At 44.0% G+C, this 24,020-nt stretch overlaps 1 protein-coding gene across 1 annotated transcript in view; it reads left to right on the top strand.

The window, feature by feature from the left end:
* LOC133475447 (amyloid-beta A4 precursor protein-binding family A member 1-like) overlaps positions 1 to 24,020 on the top strand; it is a 42,766-nt gene that overhangs the window by 5,494 nt on the left and 13,252 nt on the right. Inside the window, exons 4-7 of the mRNA XM_061768309.1 lie at positions 4,458 to 4,603; positions 8,787 to 8,873; positions 12,673 to 12,858; positions 23,493 to 23,672. Of these exons, the coding sequence (XP_061624293.1) occupies positions 4,458 to 4,603; positions 8,787 to 8,873; positions 12,673 to 12,858; positions 23,493 to 23,672 (599 nt within the window). The remainder of the gene's footprint in view (positions 1 to 4,457; positions 4,604 to 8,786; positions 8,874 to 12,672; positions 12,859 to 23,492; positions 23,673 to 24,020) is intronic.

Here is a 24,020-nt window from a genome sequence, read left to right as displayed (position 1 = left end):
GAGCCTGGCCAAACTGAGCAATCGGGGGAGAAGAGCCTTGGTGAGAGAGGTAAGGAGGTACCCAAAGATCACTGTGGCTGAGCTCCAGACATGCAGTCGGGAGGTGGGAGAAAGTTCTAGAAAGTCAACCATCACTGCAGCCCTCCACCAGTCAGGGCTTCATGGCAGAGTGGCCCGACGGAAGCCTCTCCTCAGTGCAAGACACATGAAAGCCCGCATGGAGCTTGCTAAAAAACACCTAAAGGACTCCAAGATGGTGAGAAGTAAGATTCTCTGGTCTGATGAGACCAAGATATAACTTTTTGGCCTTAATTCTAAGTGGTATGTGTGGAGAAAACCAGCCACTGCTCATCACCTGTCCAATACACTCCCAACAGTGAAGCATGGTGTTGGCAGCATCATTCTGTGGGGGTGTTATTCAGCTGCAGGGACAGGATGACTGGTTACAATTGAAGGAAAGCTTAATGCGGCCAAGTACAGGGATTTCCTGGATAAAAACCTTCTCCAGAGTGCTCAGAACCTCAGACTGCGCCGAAGGTTCACCTTCAAAAAAGGCAATGACCCTAAGCACACAGCTAAAATAACGAAGGAGTGGCTTCAGAACAACTCCAATACTGTTCTTGAATGGCACAGCCAGTGCCCCGACTTAAACCCAATTGAGCATCTCTGGAGTGACCTGAAAATGGCTATCCACCAATGTTCACCATCTTACCTGACATAACTGGAGAGGATCTGCAAGGAGAAGGGCAGAGGATCCCCAAATCCAGGTGTGAAAAACATGTTGCATCATTCCCAAAAAGAATCAAGGCTGTATTAGCTCAAAAGGGTGCTTCTACTAAATACTGAGCAAAGGGTCTGAATACTTATGGCTGTGTGATATCTCAGTTTTTCTTTTTTAATAAATGTACAAAAATTTCAACAATTCAATTTTTTTCTGTCAATATGGGGTCGCCACAGCGTGTCATCCTTTTCCATGTAAGCCTATCTCCTGCATCATCCTCTCTAACACCAACTGCCCTCATGTCTTCCCACACGACATCCATCAGCCTTCTCTTTGGACTGACTCAGCTCTCTTGCCTGGCAGCTCCATCCTCATCATCCTTCTACCAATATATTCACTATCTCTCCTCTGGACGTGTCCAAACCATCGAAGTCTGGTCTCTTTAACTTTGTCTGCAAAACATCTAACCTTGGCTGTCCCTCTGATGAGCTCATTTCTAATTTTATCAAACCTGGTCACTCCTCGAGCAAACCTCAACATCTTCATATCTGCCACCTCCAGCGCTCCTTCCTGTTGTCTCTTCAGTGCCACTGTCTCTAATCCGTACATCATGGCTGGCCTCACCACTGTTTTATAAACTTTGCCTTCATCCGAGCAGAGACTCTTCTGTCACATAACACACCTGACACCTTTCCCCACCCGTTCCAACCTTGGACTCGTTTCTTCACTTCCTTACCACAATCACCATTGCTATGGACTGTTGACTCCAAGTATTTAAAGTCCTCCACACTTGCTATCTCTTTTCCCTGTAGCCTCACTCTTCCCCCTCCACCCCTCTCATTCATGCACATATATTCTCTCTTACTTCGGCTAATCTTCAATCTTCTTTCTATGGGTTCCTCCACCTGCTCCCTGCTTTCACTGCAGATCACAATGTCATCTGCAAACATCATGCTCCACGGGAATTCCAGTCTAACCTGATCTGTCATCTTATCCATTACCACTGCAAACAGGAAGGGGCTTAGGGCTGATCCCTGATGCAGTCCCAACTCCACCTTAAATTCGTCTGTCAAACCTACAGCTCACCTCACCACTGCTCTGCTGCCCTCGTACATGTCCTGTATTTTTCTAAAATCCTCTCCTACTTCTCTGCCACTCCAGACTTCCGCATGCAGTACCACAGTTCCTCTCTGGGTACTCTGTCATAGGCTTGAGATCCACAAAGACACAATGTAGCTCCTCTGACCTTCTCTGTACTTTTCCATCAACATCCTCAAGGCAGATAATGCATCTGTGGTATTCTTTCTAGGCATGAAACCATACTCTTGCTCGCAAATACTCACTTCTAGCCTCCACTACTCTTTCGCATAACTTAATTGTCTGGCTCATCAACTTCATTCCTCTATAGTTCCCACAGCTCTGCACATCACCCTTGTTCTTAAAAATGGGCACCAGCACACTTTTCCTCCATTCCTCAGGCATCTTCTCACCCGCTAGAATTCTATTGAACAAGCTGGTCAAAAACTCCTCCGTATTTTCACGACCATAAGGCGCACTTAAAAGTCTTACATTTTCTCCAAAATGGACGGGGCCCCTTATTATGCGGCGCGCCTTATGTGTGCTCCGAGTTCCAAAATCTGTAAATGTGTGACTTTGATGAGCGCTCTGCTTGACTGACTGGGTGGCACTGGCCCTACCCTTGTATCACTGCACCCCCCCCCCCCCCACCCCCCCCAGGCACCACTGCCTAGCAGCCAAACCCCCCCTCATGACCCACCGCAAATGAATATCACCTGGTTTGGTCCTAATTGATGGTCTATAAAAAGGTCTCATCACCAAGTTGTGAGTCAAGACACATCTCATGATGGGTAAGAGCGACGAGCTGTCTCAAGACCATCGCAAAGTAATTGTTGCAAAACATTACAATGGCATTGATTACAGGCGCATATCTAAGCTTCTGAATGTTCCAGTGAGCACGGTTGGGGCCATAATACGGAAGTGGAAAGCCAATCATACCACCATCAATTTGCATCAGGTGCTCCTCGCAAGTTTTCTGACAGAGGAGTGCGAAGGATAATCACAAAAGTTCTCCAAAAGCCAAGGGCCCCCCGTGGAGATTTTCAAAAAGACCTGGAATTAGCAGGTACTATTGTTAAGATAAGATAAGAATAAGATAAGAATCATCTTTTATTGTCATGAACATGCATGCATGCACACGAAATTTGTTCTCTGCATTTAACCCATCACAGTGAACACATACACATGTTAGTGGAACACATTGGAGCAGGGGGCAGCTGAAGCGCCCGGGGAGCATTTCGGGGTATCAGTGTCTTGCTCAAGGACACCACAGCCGTGAGTCTGGGGGATGTTGGCAGATGGTCCAGTCGGGGTTTTTGAACCTAGGTCACCCACGGTGGCAGGCGATGATCTTAACCATTGGGCCACGGCTACCCAATGGTTGTTGGAAGGAAAACAAAGAGTAATGTACTCCGCTGCCATGGCCTGTGTGCAAGCTCACCACGCAAGACACCATTGCTGAAAAAATAGCATGTCGAAGCTCGTTGAAGGTTTGCTGAACAACATTTGGACAAGCCAGTTAAATACTAGGAGAATGTAGTCTGGTCTGAGAGCAAAATTGAGTTGTTTGGATGCCATAATGCACAGCACGTTTGGAGGAGAAATGGCACTGCACATCACCCTAAAATCACCATACCTACAGTAAAGTTCAGAGGTGGGAACATCATAGTGTGGGGCTGCTTCACAGCAAATGGTACTGGTCAACTTAACATTATTGAAGAAAGGATAAATGGGCAAGTCTACCGAGACAAATGTACAGTGACATTCTTGACAAAAATCTGCTGCCATATACGAAGATGATGAAAATGAAACAAGGGTGGACATTTCAGCAGGTTAATGATCCAGAACATACTGCCAAGGAAACTTAATTGGTTTCAACGAGGGGGAAAAAGCTCCTAGAATGGCCCAGTCAATCGCCTGACTTGAATCCAATCGAAAATCTATGGAAAGAACTGAAACTCAAGGTCCATAAAACAAGCCCACGGAACCTTCAAGATTTGAAGACTGCTTGTGTGGAGGAATGGGCCAAAATCACACCAGAGCAATGAATGCGAGTAGTTTCTCCATACAGGTGGCGTCTTGAAGCTGTCATTGCAAATAAAGTCTTTTGTACAAAGTATTAAAGAAATACCAGTTGACGTGTTCAATACTTTTTCCCTATGTCATTTTACATTATTACACATAACTTAATTTCTGATCTTATTTGTTCTGGTTTCTCTGTATGTATGGATCCATCATTCTGCATGCCCATGCAGCTGAACAGGACAGGTTAAAAACAAAAAAACAGAGGATAGGCGGCGGTCTTAGCCAAATATAGACAAAGCAGATATGAAACTAGGTCAAACCAAAGTAGCTGTCATAGGAGGCTTTTCTGACAAACCCAAGGTGTTTTTTTTAAATGGAAATTACACTTTTATACCAAGTCCATGTTAGAGAGTCACTCTTTGAGTTTCTAAATAGCCAAAATATAGGCGCTTTAATTTGCCTCTATTCTCTATTTTGCGTCTAACTTATACACATTACCTAATAATTCTCCTGCCAGAATGCAGTTGCTTCTCAAGAACTTTAAAACTATGACATTATGCACCTACACCATACTACTAGCCAGTCATGTGAATATAGGCTCCATGCTTAACTCACTCTTCTTTCTACTGTTCAGTCCCAGGCCCATGTGACCCAGACGACTTGATTGATGGGATCATCTTTGCAGCCAACTACTTGGGCTGCACTCAGCTGCTGTCCGTTAAAACGCCCACCAAGAACATCCGCATGATTCAGGCACAGGAGGCTGTCACCCGCATCAAGGTTAAACAGACCCCGCGTGCTCAGATGCACTCCCAGTCACACTCATGAATTCAGACTTAATACTCTTTTTTTTAATAGTATGCACTAGGCCTGTCACGCTAATTACGATATCAACATATCGTTTGATAAATAAAATGGACAAAATAGTTTTTTCGGACTTGATAAATTGTCTTTGCGGTGACCTGGCATGCGGATGAACCAATGAGCCGACAGAGTTGGACGGCTGTGTCATGAGCCACTAGTGGGCTCATGGAACGCTGGTGGACCGGTACACCCTTGACTGTGTTGGCTCCATCCAAGACTCCACAGTCTTGCGCCATGTGTATCCCACAAGCTAACAAGCTAGCCCGCGAGCTAACGAACTAAACAGCTCACTGTACCACGGCAAAGTCATTTAAAATGTGAGCGCCTCTCTCCAAGTTGTTGTGTGTGTTAATCCCCAAATAACACAAACACGAGAAAGTCAACTGTTTGTTAAGCATAACCTCAGTGGCACACTTTATTCAACCAGTAGTAGGGTTTATGCCATGGGACATCCGGCAAAATATTTCTGCCACCACAAGTACTTACAGGGCCCACAGTCACATGGCATCAAGGTTATATGTATGTAAATGCTATTTGCCAGTCAATGCTGTAGCATATATGAGTTAAACAAAAAAGGTTATTAATTGAGGAGAAAAGCATAAGCCGGAAGCGACGCCTGCGTTACTCCCAGTTTAGCATAATCTTAAATTTAATCGTTAATATCAACAATTTTATCTGGTAAAGGGGAACCACGTCACTTTTTAGATGTGTAAAATTTCAGGACAAAGTGACGACAAACCTTTTTTCCTCAGTCTCGTAATTTGAAGGTTGCTACATAAATTAGATAAGAGTTCTAGACGGCCAGAGGTATTTTTCTCGAACCCAAACACACACAATTGATGCAGGTAGTGAATTTTTATAGAAAATTTAATGAGATCTAACATGGGGAATCTACAAAAGGGAAACAATGCAGGGAAACAAAACAAAGGACAGACGAACATTGGCAAAGGAGACTGACTTGTGATGTGAGGTTGGAATGAGCGGGCAGTGACAAATGCATATAGTTGGGGATTCCTGTTCTTCCTGTTAAACCCAAATATGCACTAACCTGTACTTTTAGGAGACCGCAAGTTTGATTTACGTGTTTTGACCAATTCAGGCAGGTCGGTCGACCTTCCGGGGGTTGGCAAGAGCGCTCACGAGGGATGGTTTGAAGGAAAGAAGAAAGATGCACTTCAGGTGCTGGATGGCCGGTGCGCTGGCAGTGGCAATGCTTGCCACGCGGTCAGGGAAAAACTCGCACCGCAATTACTTCCCAACGGAGCCTCGTCCGTAAACTGCCCACACCCAAAAGGGTAGCTTCGGGGAGTTGGCAGGTGCTTACTGCGGTCCACGCTTGGTAGCGCGGCAGGGTGGTTCGGTGTCTCCCAGCCTCCGCCACATCGTGGTGAGAGGTGGGGACTCCTCGGCTGAGCCACATCTTCAGCAGGTTGAACAACGAGACTGAGAGAGCGAGAGCGAGAGCCCAGGACAAAGGAGCTTCGGCCTTTTATTCGCTTCAGAGAGCGAGGCCGGCCCCTTTTGACCAAATGGAAGGCAGACCGCGCCTCTAGAATCAAATTTCATTTTAGGATAATTTGTGGTTTAAAACCAGTGGAATAAAATATGAATTATTGGATTTAAGATAACGAGACCATTTTCCAACTTTGCACTGCCACACGCTCATCCTCTTTAATCCATGTAACGAATGTTTCAAGTGTATGTGATTGTTGGGAACAGTTATATTTGCAATGTGGCATTTGTGTTTTGTGGGGTGAAACATTTCATCCGGTTCAGTTGACAAACAGATTTGACATCAGGCATTCAAATTTGCAAAAATACAATCACTAGTGGCATTCATGTAAAGTTCTTAAAATATTATATCACATTCAAGTCCAGTGAAGATTGTATTTAGTTAATCCGGGGTTGCTTTCCGCCACCTGTGGGTGTCACTAGTTCCCCGTCCGTTGTCCCAGCCCAGATGGGCAGGTGTCACGGAACACAGCAGGAAGGAGAAGTCTTTGTTGGTGAGCCTCTTCAGGCTAGATATTAATTAATTTAGTGTCCGGGTTCGAAACCAGATGTCTGTGTCTCAGCTTTGATGCTCCTTGGGATTGGTTTGTGATTCATTTACTGTCCGTAATCGAAACCAGGTGTCTGTGTCTCAGCTTTGATGCTCCTGGCTTGTAATTCATTTAGTGTCTGTGTGTGAAGTTGAATCTCACATCTCCGTGGTCGTCTCCCGCGGCTGCAGCTTGGTCTGGAGTTTGGGGTCACAGAGCCACCGGGCGAGAGCATGTCCGTTACAATGCAATGGCATGCTCCCGAAGTAAAATAAAACGGTTAAAGTTTCATGGGACAAAAAGCACTACTGTCGAGCATTGATGTGTGCTTTTGCCTTTTTTTTCTTTTTTAAAAGTGCCTTTGTGTGAGGCTTCTATAGTATTGCCTATTCTATTTTGGAGCTTGTGGATGATCAAAGACTGACTTGCAGCCAGTCAGTCACAAAGAGTCGAGCCATGCTTTCAGAATCAGAATCATCTTTATTTGCCAAGTATGTCCAAAAAACACACAAGGAATTTGTCTCTGGTAGTTGGAGCCGCTCTAGTACGACAACAGACAGTCAATTGACAGAGAACACTTTGGAGACATAAAGACATTGACAAAAAACAGTCACTGAGCAATAAAGGGTTAATAGTTATCTGGTAATGCCGGTACATTATTATTTTATTTATTTTTTATTTTATTTATTTATTTATTTATTTTGACAATTGTGCAAAAGATGCAGAGTCCTCTTGTCACGTATGACATAACTCATTTTAATTCTGCTCTCCGTGCTTTTCCAGGTGTACAGTGGGGCAAAAAAGTATTTAGTCAGCCACCAATTAATTGTGCAAGTTCTCCCACTTAATTTTCATCATAGGTATACCTCAGCTATTAGAGACAAAATGAGAAAAAAGATCCAGAAAATCACTCTGATTTTTAAAGAATTTATTAGCAAATTATGGTGGACAGTAAGTATTTTTTCTTAAACATCACCCAAACAAACACTTCTGTGTTTTATTTTTACTTTATTTGTAGTCTTGAAGGTACAAATACACTGATACGATGGTGAATGTATACAGCAACGCTCCCTATATTTCATGTTGGAATCGTTTTAACAGCAAATACGATATATTTGTCCGGGTCTTCCCAGGGTGGACTGACAGATGGGATGGGTTCACAGAGAGAACCTCCACCCTGTTTCTGAGGGACCGCCTCTAACCCGAAGTTGTGGGCGTGAAAAAAAAATCATTGAGATCTTACTTTTACAAGGTTTTAACCAATAAACAATTAATCCAATGGTATTTTTCTAACTCCATGCGTTTATCAACAAATTTTCTTTTCAAGATTTCAAAATCTGTGTATTTACGAGTAATACAATTATGCATATGCACTTACTAACATCAATTATTCAATGATGGGTTTTTTTTCCCACCTAGACTTTCGAAAGCAGTATTTTCTGTCTGCTCATAAAGATGGGGATGTTGATCCATCTCATCACAACTAACCTAACCAGTCAGTATTAGCTAAACACACAAAGAAAAGCAACTTATTTGTATTATTTTTAATGCAGCATTCTCTTTGTTGTCATGCTATAAAATATTACAACAATACGAAGACAAATAGGGAGTGCTCAATCACATTGTCGCGCAATCCGCCTCCGGTCCAACCTCTCCTGCGCACAGAATTCCAACTAATTAGAACAATTTGACATTAAGTACAGATACCTTGTCGACACTACTTCAAGGTTGTTTATATGAATATGAGGGAAATCATAGGAATAATGACAATAATATGTATAACTCAGGCCATCAAACCTTAGTTACGCATTATTATTAGAAGTGAAAGTGAAGTGACCTGCCCAAACATTAGGCGAACCTTTTGGAAGGCTAACGTTCCTGTAATATCTCTATAACAGCATTTACCAACAAAAATGGGGTGTCTTCTTAGATTAGTAATAAATTGTGCGTGTGTTTGCTATCATAATACGTATACTATAAATACCTGCTCACTTGCTGTTTTAGTATGTATGGGTTTTTTTTCTTCATGGTTGTTATGTACATGTGCACGTTTGTAGACCCCTGACGATGATGCCAAGACCATGACAGAGGTTGATCTCTTCATCTCCACTCAGAGAATAAAAGCGCTCAACGCAGACGCCCAGGTACTACGATTGCTTGCTGATGATTGTGCACGAAACGACAGGTGCTACTTTTATCCATGACCATAACACTGACTCTATGGCCAGATCATACTGTATAAGCCCGATGGGGGGCACAAGCTGGTCCCAAGCCTGAATAAATGCAGAGGGTTGTGTCAGGAAGGGCATCCGGCTTAAAACTCTGCCAAACAAATATGAGTGTTCATTTAAAGAATTCCATACCGGATCAGTCATGGTCCGGGTTAACAACATCCTCCACCTGCGTCATTAACCTACAGGGCACAGGTGGAAATTCAGCTCCTGTGGCTTGAAAACAAAGGACAGGTGGAAAGTGGGTCTTTAGGCAGAGAGAGAAGAGGAAAGCACAGAGCCGAGAACCGAATGTGGGGACTATGAATGTTGAGACTATGACAGGAAAAGCTCGGGAGTTGGTTGACATGATGTGTAGGAGAAAGGGTGGTATACTGTATTGTGTCCAGGAGAGCAGGTGGAAAGGCAGTAAGGCTAGAAGCTTAGGGGCAGGGTCGAAATTATTTTACAATAGTGAAGATGGGAAGAGAAGTGGAGTAGAGTAGGAGTTATTTTAAAGGAAGAGTTGGCTAAGAATGTCTTGGAGGTGAAAAGTGTCAGAACGAGTGATGAGGCTCAAACTTAAAATTGAAGGTATTATGTATAATGTAATTAGTGGCTAAGCCCCACAGGTAGAATGTGACCTAGAGGTGAAGGAGAAATTCTGGAAGGAGCTAGAAGTAGTAGCTCTGAGCTTACCAGACCGAAAGAGAGTTATGGACATGTTGGTGAAGGAAATAAGGGTGATGAAGAAGTGATGGGTAAATTCGGTATCCAGGAAAGCAAGTTTGAGTGACAGATGGTGGTTGTCTTTGCAAAAAGGATGGAAATGGCTGTCGTGAACACTTTCTACCAGAAGAGGCAGTGACATAGGGCCTACAAGAGCAGAGGGAGAAGCACACAGGTGGATTACATCTTGTGCAGATGATGTCATCTGAAGGAGGTTACAGACTGTAAGGTTGTGGGAGGAGACAGTGTGGCTAGACATCATAGGAGGTGGTGTGTAAAATGAAGATTAAGAAGACAAAGGCAGACCAGAGAACCATGTTGTACAAGCTGAGAAAGGAAGAGTGTTGTACGGCATTTTCAAGAAGAGGTGAGACAAGCTCTCAGTGGACAGGAGGAGGGCCACTACAGCCAAGGTGATCAGAGAGACAAGCAGGAGAGTACTTGGTGTATTTTCTGGTAGGAAAGGGAAGAAGGAGACTTGGTGGTGGAACCACACAGTACAGGAAATCATACAAGGAAAGACAGTTGCTCAGAAGAAATGGGACACCGAGAGGACTGAGGAGAGGAGACAAAAATACATGGAGATGTGACGTCGGATGAAGGTAGAAGTGGCAAAGGCCAAACGAGGCATATGATGATGTATGCCAGGTTGGACACTAAAGAAGGGGAGAAAGAGCTATACAGTAGTGATGCAACAGTCGCGAACGAAACGGCTCATAGAGCCGGCTATTTCAAGCGAACGACAGGAGCCGGCTCCTGATTGGGAGCCGTCCGACCCCCTTCTCTCTCACATCGGGCAGAGGTGGGAGGACCGACTATTAAGAGCAGCACAAGCAGACAGCTTCAGGCTTGCGGTGCACCGTGCACGCTCGTGATTTGTCATTTGCATTGGGTCGAGGTGGAGGTGTGTCTATTACACGCAGCACATACGCTTCATGGCGTGCGGTGCACACTGCATGCCTGTGATTTGTCATTGCACTTGGTGGCAATGATACACAGCCCATGGAGTGAAGAGGGAGAGAGACGAGGGAATTAGAGTACTATAAGGATAGACAACACAAACGCTGGCAAGTAACATTCTAGTTTTAAAAAATGAGTGACAGCAGGAAAGGAAGGAAAATATGAACACATTTTCATTTTGTTCATGATTCAAAGGCAGAGTGGAGAGCATGCAAAAAAAAAAAGGATCTGCAGGGCAGGCTTCATAAAGAATTTACTCAGGAATTAAGGACTGTTCGCCCATCAGTGCAATGGGAAGAAAAAAACAGGCAATTGAAACTTTCAAAAATGAAGATGCCAGTGTTTCTACTGGAGCTGTTGGTACTGATGCCGCAGTGGCTACAGCATCATGCATTATGCCACCACAACAAGAACAAAATTATAATTTAAAAATCGTTATTTTAGGGGGTGAGAAGATGCCTGAGAAATGGAGGAACTGTATGCTGGTGCCCATCTTTTAAGAACAAGGGTGATGTGCAGAGCTGTGGGAATTATAGAGGAATAAAGCTGATGAGCCACACAATGAAGTTATGCGAAAGAGTAGTGGAGGCTAGCAACAGTATGGTTTCACGATAGGAAGAGATGCGTTATTTGCCTTCAAGGTGTTGATGGAGAAGTACAGAGAACGTCAGAAGAGCCTACATTGTTTCTTTTTTTTTAATCTAGAGAAAGCCAATGACAGAGTACCCAGAGAGGAACTGTTTGTATTGCATGCGGAAGTCTGAAGTGGCAGAGAAGTATGGTAGAATAGTACAGGACATGTATGAGGGCAGCAGAACAGTGGTGAGGTGTGATGTAGGTATGAAAGAGGAGTTGAAGGTGGGACTGCATCAGGGATCAGCTCTGAGCCCCTTCCTGTTTCCAGTGGTGATGGATAGGCTGACAGATGAGGTTAGACTGGAATCCCCGTGGTCCATGATGTTTGCAGATGACATTGTGATCTGCAGTGAAAGCAGGGAGCTGGTGGAGGAACAGTTAGAAAGATGGAGGCATGCACTGGAAAGCAGAGGAATGAAGATTAGCCAAAGTAAGACAGAATATATGTGCATGAATGAAATGGGTGGAGAGGGAAGAGTGAGGATACAGGGAGAAGAGATAGTGAGAGTGGAGGACTTTAAATACTTGGGGTCAACAGTCCAGAACAACGGTGAGTGTGGTCAGGAAGTGAAGAAACGGTTCCAAGTAGGTTGGAACGGATGGAGGAAGGCGTCAGGTGTGTTATGTGACACAAGAGTCTCAGTTTGGATTAAGGGCAAAATTTATAAGACAGTGGTGAGGGCAGCCATGATGTACGGCTTAGAGACAATGGCACTGAAGAGACAACAAGAAGCAAACCTGGAGGTGGCAGAAATGAAGATGTTGAAGTTCTCTTTCTGAGTGAGCAGGTTGAATAGTATTAGAAATAAGATCATCAGAGGGACAGCCAAGGTTAGATATTTTGGAGACAAGGTTAGAGAACGCAGACTTTGATGGTTTGGGCACGTCCAGAGGAGAGACAGTGAGTATATTGGTAGAACGGTGATGAGGATGGAGCTGCCAGGCGAGAGCGAGCGGAAGACCAAAGAGAAGGTTGATATCTGTAGTGAGGGAGGACATGAGGGCAGTTGGTGTTAGAGATGAGGATGCAGGAGATAGGCATACATGGAAAAGGAAAATGCGTTGTGGCGACCCCTAATGGGACAAGCCGAAAGGAAAAGATGAAGGTACTGTTCAGGGAGTGTATCCCAGCGATACACATCATCTCTGTAATGTTCTGCTTCGGATTTTCTTATTTTCCTTTTTTGAGGAGTACTCAATCGTTTCAACGCTATGCGTAGAAATACAATATATTATATCTGATGTAAGCTATATAATCACGTTGAAATTGACATCAGCTTTAATTATCACGCAAATTGAATTAACTATGCTTTTATATTACATATATTAAGTTACGAGGTGTCTTTGCACTTTAATCACTTGGATTTTCAACTCGAGCTAAGGACTGTTGGGGCTCTTTGATTTACAGGAGACAATGATGGACCATCCTCTGCGCATCATCTCCTACATTGCAGACATGGGGAACATTCTGGTTTTGATGGCCAGACGCAGAATGCCTCGACCCGAATCTCAAGAAAATGATGACACCTCAGACCCAGAAGCAGACAGCAAGTGCCAGTACAAGATGATATGTCATGTATTTGAATCTGAGGATGTAAGTCGATAGCAAGTTTATTATGAAACAAGTCATTGAGATATTTCCTTGACAGATGGCCCAGATCTGCACTTTTTCATCTCATATGATTTTGAAATTTTTCAGGCTTTGAGCCCTTCTCGTTGAAAAAATATGTTGTGGTTCTAATTTCAATGCAGATGTTCTCTTGTGCCATGTGACTAACCTTGAATTTTGTCCTATGCCTACTGGTAGGGATGATCAATAATCAATTGTTTTTTAATGTCATTTTTAAATTGATGTAGGAAACTGTTACAATGCTGGTTTCAGACAAATAGTAGTAATTTAACAAATTCTTGACCTTCGGGTATTCAATTAACGGATTATTATCCCAATTCCTTGTACTAGTGAAGCAGATGAACAATTGTTCACTTTACAAGCATGGAATTTGGCTTTTTTTATGCGTGTGTTTTACTTTGAGAGAAAGGTGCTAGACACTTAAGATTCCAATATGGTGATCATTCGGCAGCCATTGTCCGAGATGACCACCAGATGAACTTTTTTATGTCCAATCAAGATTCTTACTCAAATGGATGATGGGTTCTTCTGCAAATATGAGGAATATGAGTCTAGGGTGGAAACGACACTCTCCACTTTGAAGGTCCAATGTGACGCCATTCAAAGTGTGTGCCAAAGTATAACTCCAGTGAATGCACCAAGTTATAGTATTTCCATCCATCCATCCATTTTACGTACCGGTTATCCTCACTACGGTCGCGGGCGGGCTGGAGCCTATCCCAGCTATATTTGTGCGAGAGGCAGGGTACACCCTGAACTGGTCACCAGCCAATCGCAGGGCACATATAAATAAACAACCATTCTCACACACATTCACACCTACGGGCAATGTAGTGTCACCAGTTAACCTACCATGCATGTTTGTGGGATGTGGGAGGAAACCGGAGTGCCCGGAGAAAACCCACACAGGCACGGGGAGAACATGCAAACTTCACACAGGCAAGGCCAGATTTGTACCCGGGTCCTCAGAACTGTGAGGCAGATGTGGTAAGCATTCGCCCACCGTGCCGCCAGTTATAGTATTTGTTCCTGAACATCATTTCCAAGAATACCCGCCACCGTGCAACCGTTCTGGATTTGTGATTAACAGCGGCAGTGGATAGATACAGCGATGCAAAGTGTTCTGATTTTTTGCCAAGTGTTGTGATTTTTTGTTTTTGTTATTTTTAGTTGCCATATGTCCCGCTGTTATGGATAAATTGAAAATATTCTGGAGAGGAAAACTGCGCAAAGTTCACTCTGGTATAAAACGCCTACGATACAAAATTATATCCATCCATCCATTTTCTTTACCACTTATCCTCACTAGGGTCGCGGGCGTGCCGGAGCCTATCCCAGCTATCTTTGGGCGAGAGGCGGGGTACACTCTGAACTGGTTACCAGCCAATCGCAGAGCACATATAAACAAACAACCATTCGCACTCACATTCACACCTATGGGAAACCTACCATGCATGTTTTTGGGATGTGGGAGTAAACCGGAGTACCCAGGGAAAACCCATGCAGGCCAATCATACCACCATACATTTGCCTCGATCAGGTGCTCCTCGTAAGATTTCTGACAGAGGAGTGTAGTGCAAACTGTAGGACTGGATAAATGCAGAGGGTTGCATCAGGAAGGGCATCCGGCTTAAAACTTTGTCAAACAAATATTAGCGTTCATCCAAAGAATTCCATACCGGATCGGCCGTGGCCCGGGTTAACAACGTCCGCCACCAGTGCCGTCAACCTGCAGGGCGGCATTGTAAATTCAGCTACTGTGGGTCGAAGTCGAAGAAGAAGAGGTGGAAAGCGGGTTATTTGGCAGAAAGAGAAGAGGAAAGCACAGAGCCTAGAACTGAATGTGGGGACTTTGAATGTTGGGACTATGACAGGAAAATCTCGGGAGTTGGTTGACATGATGATTGATATATTGTGTGTCCAAGATACCAGGTGGAAAGGCAGTAAGGCTAGAAGTTTAGGGGCAGGGTTTAAATTATTTTACCATGGTGTAGATGGGAAGAGAAATGGAGTCGTGGTTATTTTAAAAGAAGAGTTGGCTAAGAATGTCTTGGAGGGGAAAAGAGTATCAGATCGAGTGATGCGGCTGAAACTTGAAATTGAGGGTGTTATGTATAATGTGATTAGTGGCTATGCCCCACAGGTAGGATGTGACCTAGAGGTGAAAGAGAAATTCTGGAAGGAGCTAGACGAAGTAGTTCTGAGCGTCCCAGGCAGAGAGAGAGATTCGTGATTGGTGCAGATTGTAATGGACATGTTGGTGAAGGAAATAGGGGTGATGAAGAAGTGATGGGTAAGTATGGCATCCAGAAAAGAAACTTGGAGGGACAGATGGTGGTAGACTTTGCAACAAGGATGCAAATGGCTGTAGTGAACATTTTTTTCCAGAAGAGGCAGGCACATAGGGCGACCTACACGTGCGGAGGTAGAAGCACGCAGGTGGATTACATCTTTTGCTGACGATGTAATCTGAAGGAGGTTACCAACTGTAAGGTAGTGGTAGGGGAGAGTGTGGCAAGACAGCATAGGATGGTGGTGTGTAAGATAACTCTGGTGGTGGGGAGGAAGATTAGGAAGACAAAGGCAGAGAAGAGAACCATGTGGTGGAAGCTGAGACAGGACGAGTGTTGTGCAGCTTTTCGGGAAGAGGTGAGACAGGCTCTCGGTGGACGGGAGGAGCTTCCAGAAGACTGGACCACTGCAACCAAGGTGATCAGAGAGGCAGGCAGGACAGTACTTGGTGTATCTTCTGGCAGGAAAGGAGAGAAGGAGACTTGGTGGTGGAACCTCACAGTACAGGAAATCATACGATGAAAAAGGTTAGCTAAGAAGAAGTGGGACACTGAGAGGACCAAGGAGAGGCGAAAGGAATACATTGAGATGCGACACAGGGCCAAAGGTAGAGGTGGCAAAGGCCAAACAAGAGGCATATGATGACATGTATGCCAGGTCGGACACTAAAGAAGGAGAAAAGGATCTCTACAGGCTGGCCAGACAGAGGGATAGAGATGGGAAGGATGTGCAGCAGGTTAGGGTGATTAAGGATAGAGATGGAAGTATGTTGACTGGTGCCAGCAGTGTGCTAGCTAGATGGAAAGAATACTTCGAGGAGTTGAAGAATGAGGAAAATGAGAGAGAAGGGAGAGTAGAAGAGGCAAGTGTGGTGGACCAGGAAGTGGCAATGATTAGTAAGGGGGAAGTTAGAAAGGCATTAGAGGATGGAAATGGAAAGGCAGTTGGTCCGGATGATATACCTGAGGAGGTATGGAAGCATCTCGGAGAGGTGGCTGTGGAGTTTTTGACCAGCTTGTTCAATAGAATTCTGGCGTGTGAGAAGATGCCTGAGGAATGGAGGAAAAGTGTCCTGGAGCCCATTTTGAAGAACAAGGGTGATGTGTAGAGCTGTGGGAACTATAGAGGAATAAAGTTGATGAACCACACAATGAAGTTATGGGAAAGAGTAGTGGAGGCTAGACTCAGGACAGAAGTGAGTATTTTCGAGCAACAGTATGGTTTCATGCCAAGAAAGAGTACCACAGGTGCATTATTTGCCTTGAGGATGTTGATGGAAAAGTACAGAGAAGTTCAGAAGGAGCTAGAGAAGATCTAGAGAAAGCCTATGACAGAGTACCCAGAGAGGAACTGTGGTACTGCATGCGGAAGTCTGGAGTGGCAGAGAAGTAGGAGAGGATTTTAGAAAAATACAGGACATGTACGAGGGCAGCAGAACAGCGGTGAGGTTAGCTGTAGGTGTGACAGACGAATTTAAGGTGGAGGTGGGACTGCATCAGGGATCAGCCCTGAGCCCCTTCCATTTTGCAGTGGTGATGGATAGGCTGACAGATGAGGTTAGACTGGAATCCCCGTGGTCCATGATGTTTGCAGATGACATTGTGATCTGCAGTGAAAGCAGGGAGCAGGTGGAGGAACAGTTGGAAAGATGGAGGCATGCACTGGAAAGCAGAGGAATGAAGATTAGCCGAAGTAAGACAGAATATATGTGCATGAATGAGAGGGGTGGAGGGGGAAGATTGAGGCTACAGGGAAAAGAAATAGCAAGGGTGGAGGACTTTAAATTCTTGGGGTCAACCGTCCAGAGCAATGGTGAGTGTGGTCAGGAAGTGAAGAAACGGGTCCAAGCAGGTTGGAACGGGTGGAGGAAGGTGTCACGTGTGTTATGTGACAGAAGTATCTCTGCTAGGATGAAGGGCAAAGTTTATAAAACAGTGGTGAGGCCAGCCATGATGTACGGATTAGAGACAGTGGCACTGAAGAGACAACAGGAAACAGCTGGAGGTGGCGGAAATGAAGATGTTGAGGTTCGCTCTCGGAGTGACCAGGTTAGATAAGATTAGGTTCGATGTTTTGGAGACAAAGTTAGAGAGAGCAGACTTCGATGGTTTGGACACGTCCAGAGAAGAGATAGTGAGTATTTTGGTAGAAGGATGATGAGGATGGAGCTGCCAGGCAAGAGATCTAGAGGAAGACCAAAGAGAAGGTTGATGGATGTCGTGAGGGAAGACATGAGGGCAGTTGTTGTTCGAGAGGAGGATGCAGGAGATAGGCTTACATGGAAAAGGATGACGCGATGTGGCGACCCCTAAAGGGACAAGCCGAAAGGAAAAGAAGAAGAAGATAGCTCAAATAAATAAATAAAAGCACCCAAAAATCTAAATTAAACAATGCTATATGTGTGCACGTCAACACAAAATGCTATGACCTTAAAATCAGTGGTCACCCCAATGGCTCAGTGCAGCAAGTTTCTGCAATCATGAATAACCTTATTGAAAGGAAAAGCGAACACTTTTTTTCTGTTCCTTTATAAATCAGTCTGTGCTTGAACTTTCATGAAATTTTAGCTTGCTTTTGAGGCTGTAGACTTTCTTGAGAACCTTTGCTCCATCAAGCTGCAAGAAAGTTTTTGGGAATAGTTGGAAGGTGTTCTTCACTGTCTTGGGATATTCAAGGTTCTGGGTGTAGAGCAATCCCATCAACATCATGCATTGGTTCGGTATCCACACACAGTCAGACTTAGTTGTCCTCAATCACAATAGACACTTCTGATGGATATTCCTTAGCCGTGAGATTATGGATCACAATCACCTTCATAGTTTGGTCTGAGTAGTCCTCACATCCATCCTCTGTTAAAAGAAAAACAAAAGCATATACCTTTTTAATTTAAGTCTGATGTGTGGGTGTTGTGTTTCAGCAATTCCAGACAAGGAGGTGATATTAAAAGGCTCAAGATTCATAACTGATGCATCTATTTTCCATGCTGCAAATGAAAGGACAGGAGAGGAATAGAGTGGAAACAGAGGGGAGGAGATGAAACACAGTAGAAGAGCATCAATCATCAGTCATTTAACAACATACCTGGCACTCCCGGAATAGCGCTTCTTAAAAGTTACTGCATCCTTTTTCCGTACTGCTTACCCACACTAGGGTCGCGGCCGTGCTAACGCCGATCTCAGCTGACTCTGGGTAAGAGGCGGGGTACACCCTGAAGCTGCCAGCCAATTGCAGGGCACACAGAGAAAAACAACCATGCGTACACACATCCACACCTATGGGCAATTTACGTCTTCAATAAACCGTCGTCTTATAAGCAAGCTCTTTGTCACTCAGCGAGCAGGGGAGGAGGCTTTCAAGTCGAATCCCAGCCAACACTGAAGTTTCAAGGGGTATGTAGGCCTTTGTTTTATCCGCACCCCTTAGCCTTCGGGAGAAGCGGAACACACCTTTGTCCCCATGAAGGCGCAAAACCAAGGCGTGTCTAGCCCATTTTTGGGGGTGCTGAGGTATCCTTAAAGTGAATAAAAGCACCCCCAAAATTTTAGATATCTCTACTTTTTTTTAATGAGCTACTTTTGTTTTTACTTTACTAGCTAAAAAAGTTTAAGAACCACATAATACTTGATTGAAACGTAATATTTTAACAACAAAAATACACTACCCCCCGCCACAAAAATGATTAAAGCCATTCCATCCCTCCCACCTCTCCTTGACTGAGAGCAGCGAACGAACTAGCAGAGCATAGTTTCTTTCCATTTATGTTTAGTTTTCTTTCCATTTATATATGTCTACGTTGCTTAAACCAGGATACAATTTCTTAACTCGTACCACTCAATAATGACACAGTGTAATCATTATCAGGCCTCAATTTTGCTGTATTTAACCGTCGTTCACTGTTCATGTTGTTAGGTAGGAGTTAGCTGACCTTTTTTTCTAGATAGATTGGGTTCAGTTTCCACTCAGTGACTGTGGGTGCGAATGGTTGTCCGTGTCTATATGTGCCCTGCGTCTATATGTGCCCTGCGACTGACTCGCAACCAGTTCAGGGCGTAAGTCCGCCTTTCGCCAGACCCTAACCAGGATAAGTGGTGTTGAGAATGGAATGAAATGGATCTTGTAGGTTGCATGAATCATGTATCAGTTTGTATTTCTTAGATTTTAAAAAAAGCATTTGTTTTATCTACCTTTTGGTTGATAAGAAACAGAGACAGCGAGAGAGGGGGGGGGGGGGGGGGAGATTATTCGAATTAGTATTCTTTTTCATGTTATTGTCATTTCCATCCATTTTCCATCCCCCTAATCCTCACTAGGGTCGCAGGCGTGCTGGAGACTATCCCAGTTATGTTTGGGCGAGTGGCGGGAACCTTTGTGGCTTACCCATCCTATAGCGTACACCCTGAACAGCAAATCGCAGGGGACATATAGAAAAATGTGAATATCATGGAAAAGTTTATTTATTTCCACAATTCCATTCAAAAAATTAACCTTTCATAGATTATAGATTGAGGGCCCACAATTTAAACAATTTCAAGTATTTATTTGTTTATTTTTACATAATTTAGGCTTCCAGGAAATCAGGAATTCAAAAAATTGAATACTGTGAAGAAAACACCATTGACTTCTCAGTTTTTGTAGGAACAAAAAAGAAAAAAATGAGGGTCACATGAAATCAATCAAGATATGGTACTTTCAAAACGATATGTTAATCTTCAATACTTGATTGGGAATCCCTTTGCTTTAATCACTGCCTCGATGCGCCGTGGTATTGAGGCAATCAGCCTGTGGCATTGCCTGGGAGCTATGGAAGCCCAGATTTCCTTGATGCTTGCTGTCAGTTCTTCTTTGTTTTAGGGTCTGGTGCCCCTAATTTACCTCTTGATAATACCCCATAGATTCTCAGTGGGGTTTAGATCCGGCGAGTTGGCTGGCTAGTCAAGCACTGTGATGGCATGGGCATCAAAGCAGGTTTTGGTGCTTCTGGCGGTATGGGCAGGGGCCAGGTCCTGCTGGAAGATGAAATCTGCATCTCCATACAGATCCTCAGCAGAAGGAATCATGGAAGTTCTCTAAAGCATGGTAGACTGTTGCTGTGACCTTGGATTTAAGAAAGCAGTTTACCAACACCTGCACTGGACATTGCACCCCAAATCATGACTGACTGTGGTTATTTCACACTGGACCTCAAGAAGCTTGGGTTCTGTTCTTCATCAGTCTTCCTCCAAACCCTTGGACCTTGATTCCCGAATGAAAGCCACACATTACTTTCAATGCAAAAGAGGACCTTGGACCACTGGCCAACAGTCCAGTCCTTCTTCTCCTTGGCCCAGTTGAAACACTTCCTATGTTGGCTCAGAAGTGGCTTGACCCGAGGAACCCGACAGTTGTAGCCCATCTCCTGGATGCGTCTGAATGTGGTGGTTTTTGAAGCTGTGACTCCCGCCTCATTCCACTCTTTTACGATCTCTGGTAGATTCTTGAATCTTCTCTGTTTGATAATCCCACGGTCATCTCTTTTGCTGGTGCATCTTCTCCTGCCACAGTTTGTCCTTTTCCTAGACTTTCCATTGATATACTTGGACACAGCACTCTGTGAACAGCCAGCCTCCTTAGCGATGAACTTCTGTGGCTTAACCATCCTATGGAGGGTATCAATGATGGTCTTCTGGCCGGAGGTCTGCAGTCTTCCCAATATTAAACCCAACTGAAGCAATTGAACCAAACTGAAGCAATTTAATGACACCTGGGAATACCTGTGCAGGTGTTTTGAGTTTAGGAGGTGACACTTAACATCAGGGGTGACCAGTCAGGGCCTTCAAGGGCTTTTCTGATGGCCATGTTTAGGCCAGCAATAGCAGTGACCTACAATTACAACTTGATTTATTTATGTATGTATTTATTTAATTGTGTATTTATTTACTTTGGCCGACTGGTTAGAGCGTCAGCCTCACAGTTCTGAGGACCAGGGTTCAATCCCCCCCCCGCCTGTGTGGAGTTTGCATGTTCTCCCCGTGCCTGCGTGGGTTTTCTCCGGGCACTCCGGTTTCCTCCCACATCCCAAAAACAAACTCTAAATTGCCCGTAGGTGTGAATGTGAGTGCGAATGGTTGTTTGTTTGTATGTGCCCTGCGATTGGCTGGCAACCACTTCAGGGTGTACCCCGCCTCCTGTACCCCGATCACAGCTGGGATAGGCTCCAGCACGCCCGCGACCCTAGTGAGGAGAAGCGGCTCAGAAAATGGATGGATGGATGGATGGATGGATTTATTTATTTATTTATTTATTTATTTATTTATTTATTTATTTATTTATTTGTTTGTTTATTTATTTATTTATTTATTTATTTATTTATTTATTTATTTATTTATTTATTTATTTATTTATTTATTTATTTATTTATTTATTTATTTATTTATTTATTTTGTCTTCATTCCACTCAATATTATTTCAAACCACAGGCACACAATACTGCATAAAATAAAAGGCCTGGTTGGTTCAGCTGGTTTTTGAGGGACGTGACCCGAAAATGCACAAGCAAGTGGAAGGACACTGTAGCGTATCTTGGTTTTGGATAAAAATGTAATTAATTTTGGAGAAAAATACGTTGGAGGCGAACGCCTGCGTTTACTTCCGGTTTAATTGACGTATGTCAGAAAGTTACAATCAAACTATATTTGACGCAAAAGTGGCACCACACCTCTTTTTATATTCCTAAACTTTAGGAAAAGTGACAAAAACGACTAATCAATCTCTCTATTCTGGAAGGTTTGCTACATGGATGAAATAAGAGTTCTAGATTACAGCGATTTCACTGTTTCACTCAAACACACAAAAACGACACCGGCAGTGGATGGATGGGCCGCGGCACCGAACAGGTGTATTTGAAGACAAAGCAAGAAAGAAATAGTTTAAAAAAGAGTTTAAGTGCAGGGTGGTCCGCCACGTGATCAGGGAAAACTGGGCGCAATTCATTCCTGACGGATCTTTCCGTAAAATGGCCCTCACACACAGAAGTGTAGTTTAGGGGCGTGGGCAGAGTGCTTCTGCGGTCCTTGCTTGTCGGCGTGGCGAGGAAGGTTTAGTGCGTCTCCGCCACCTCGTGGTGAGAGACGGGGCTCCGTGGCTGTGCGGCAAGCTGGAGTAACAAGAGGCCCAGAAAAAAGGGGGGTCCGACCTTTTATGCACAGGAGAAAGGGGCTGGCCCAGGGACCAAGAGGAAGACAGACCACACCTCTTAGTATTAATTTTCTTCCTAGGATTATTTGTGGTTTTAAAACCAGTGGAAATAAGAGATTAATTAAATCATTCATTCTGCATTGTCACACACACACACCCTGGTTAATTTACGCAATGAGTGCTTCAATTTGATGTGTTGGCTAAGAACTTGGTGGTGTAACATTTATGTTGTGTGAGGTAAAACTTCTCATCTGATTCAATTGTAATGGACAGGATGTGCATTGGATGTGCTCATCTTCGAGGGCCTCTCCTGGACGACCAATATGACATTATTGGTCAAGACAGTTCACCCTGAACTGGTTGGCAGCTTCTCATTATTGGTCAAGACAGTTCATCTTCCTCCACAGACTGAAGAAGGACAGTGATGGGTGCCACAGTATGCTCCTTCTATTGTGGCACCATTGAGAGCATCCTGACCAACTGCATCACCATGTGGTGCAGGAGTTGCCCGGACTACAATTGCAAGGCTCTGCAACGCAGCATGAACATATACATCGCTCATCTCACCTGTTGAGCATTCAGTACTCACATGACTCCAGCAACTCCTCCTTCCTTCAGGGAGAAGCTATCAAAGTCTCCAGGCTTCCTCGACCAGACTCCTGAACAGCTTTATCGAATAAACTTTGTTAGTGACTTTGGACTCTACAGTCAGAGTCGCACCCGTCACTTCTTTGCATACTCTTGTAATCACCAAACACCAGTACTTTACTGTCAGACTGTCGTATTTACCTCATTCATGCAATAATACTATTACTTTTATATTTGCACTATTTAAAAAAAAAAAATCCGTTTTTCTACTCTCTTTCACGTTACCCTTTATCTCTGCACTGTGGTTCATTTGAGAGAGATTTTTTTCTTTGGATGCCTGGCACATAAAAGTAGAATTTACAATAAAACTTGAATCTTGAATCTTTTTGGAAGATAGATTATGTTCCCCACATTGCTAGATGGAAGGGCATTAATTAATATGTATTAAAATGTACACAAGCTACTTCTTGGTCTTTACCAAATGTGTGGACTTGTGAGTCGAGTATGGCAGTTGTTGACGTCATCCTGTTTCTCCCAACATATAGGCCCAGCTCATTGCTCAGTCCATCGGGCAGGCCTTCAATGGGGCTTACCAGGAGTTCTTGAGGGCCAATGGCATTAACCCTGAAGACCTGAGCCAAAAGGAATGCAGTGACCTGCTTAACACTCAGGACATGTACAATGATGACCTCATCCACTTTTCCAAATCAGAAAACTGCAAAGAAGTAAGACTGGTTACGGTTCAAACACTGAATTGGTTCTATGGTACATGCGTACAAATATATAGCGGCTGAAATAAGTATTTAACACGTCACCATTTTTTTCACTAAATATATTTCCAAAGGTGCTATTGTGTGACATGAAAATTTCACCAGATGTTGGGAACAACCCAAGTAATCCATACACACAAAGAAAGTAGAACAAATAAGATCAGAAATTAAGTTGTGTGTGGTCCCTCACATCCAGTCACCTGTCCAAGCATCTGTTGAGAGATTGATAACACACTTGTCAATAGATTTACGACCTTTGAGAGTTGACAATTCCCCAAGAGGACCTAGACCTCTGCCGCCTGG

This window comes from Phyllopteryx taeniolatus, chromosome 3 (genome assembly GCF_024500385.1).
Source record: "Phyllopteryx taeniolatus isolate TA_2022b chromosome 3, UOR_Ptae_1.2, whole genome shotgun sequence".
NCBI classification, from domain to species: Eukaryota; Metazoa; Chordata; class Actinopteri; order Syngnathiformes; family Syngnathidae; genus Phyllopteryx; species Phyllopteryx taeniolatus.
Note: the sequence above shows the minus strand (reverse complement) of the source record. Positions and strands in the feature narration are given on the sequence as shown.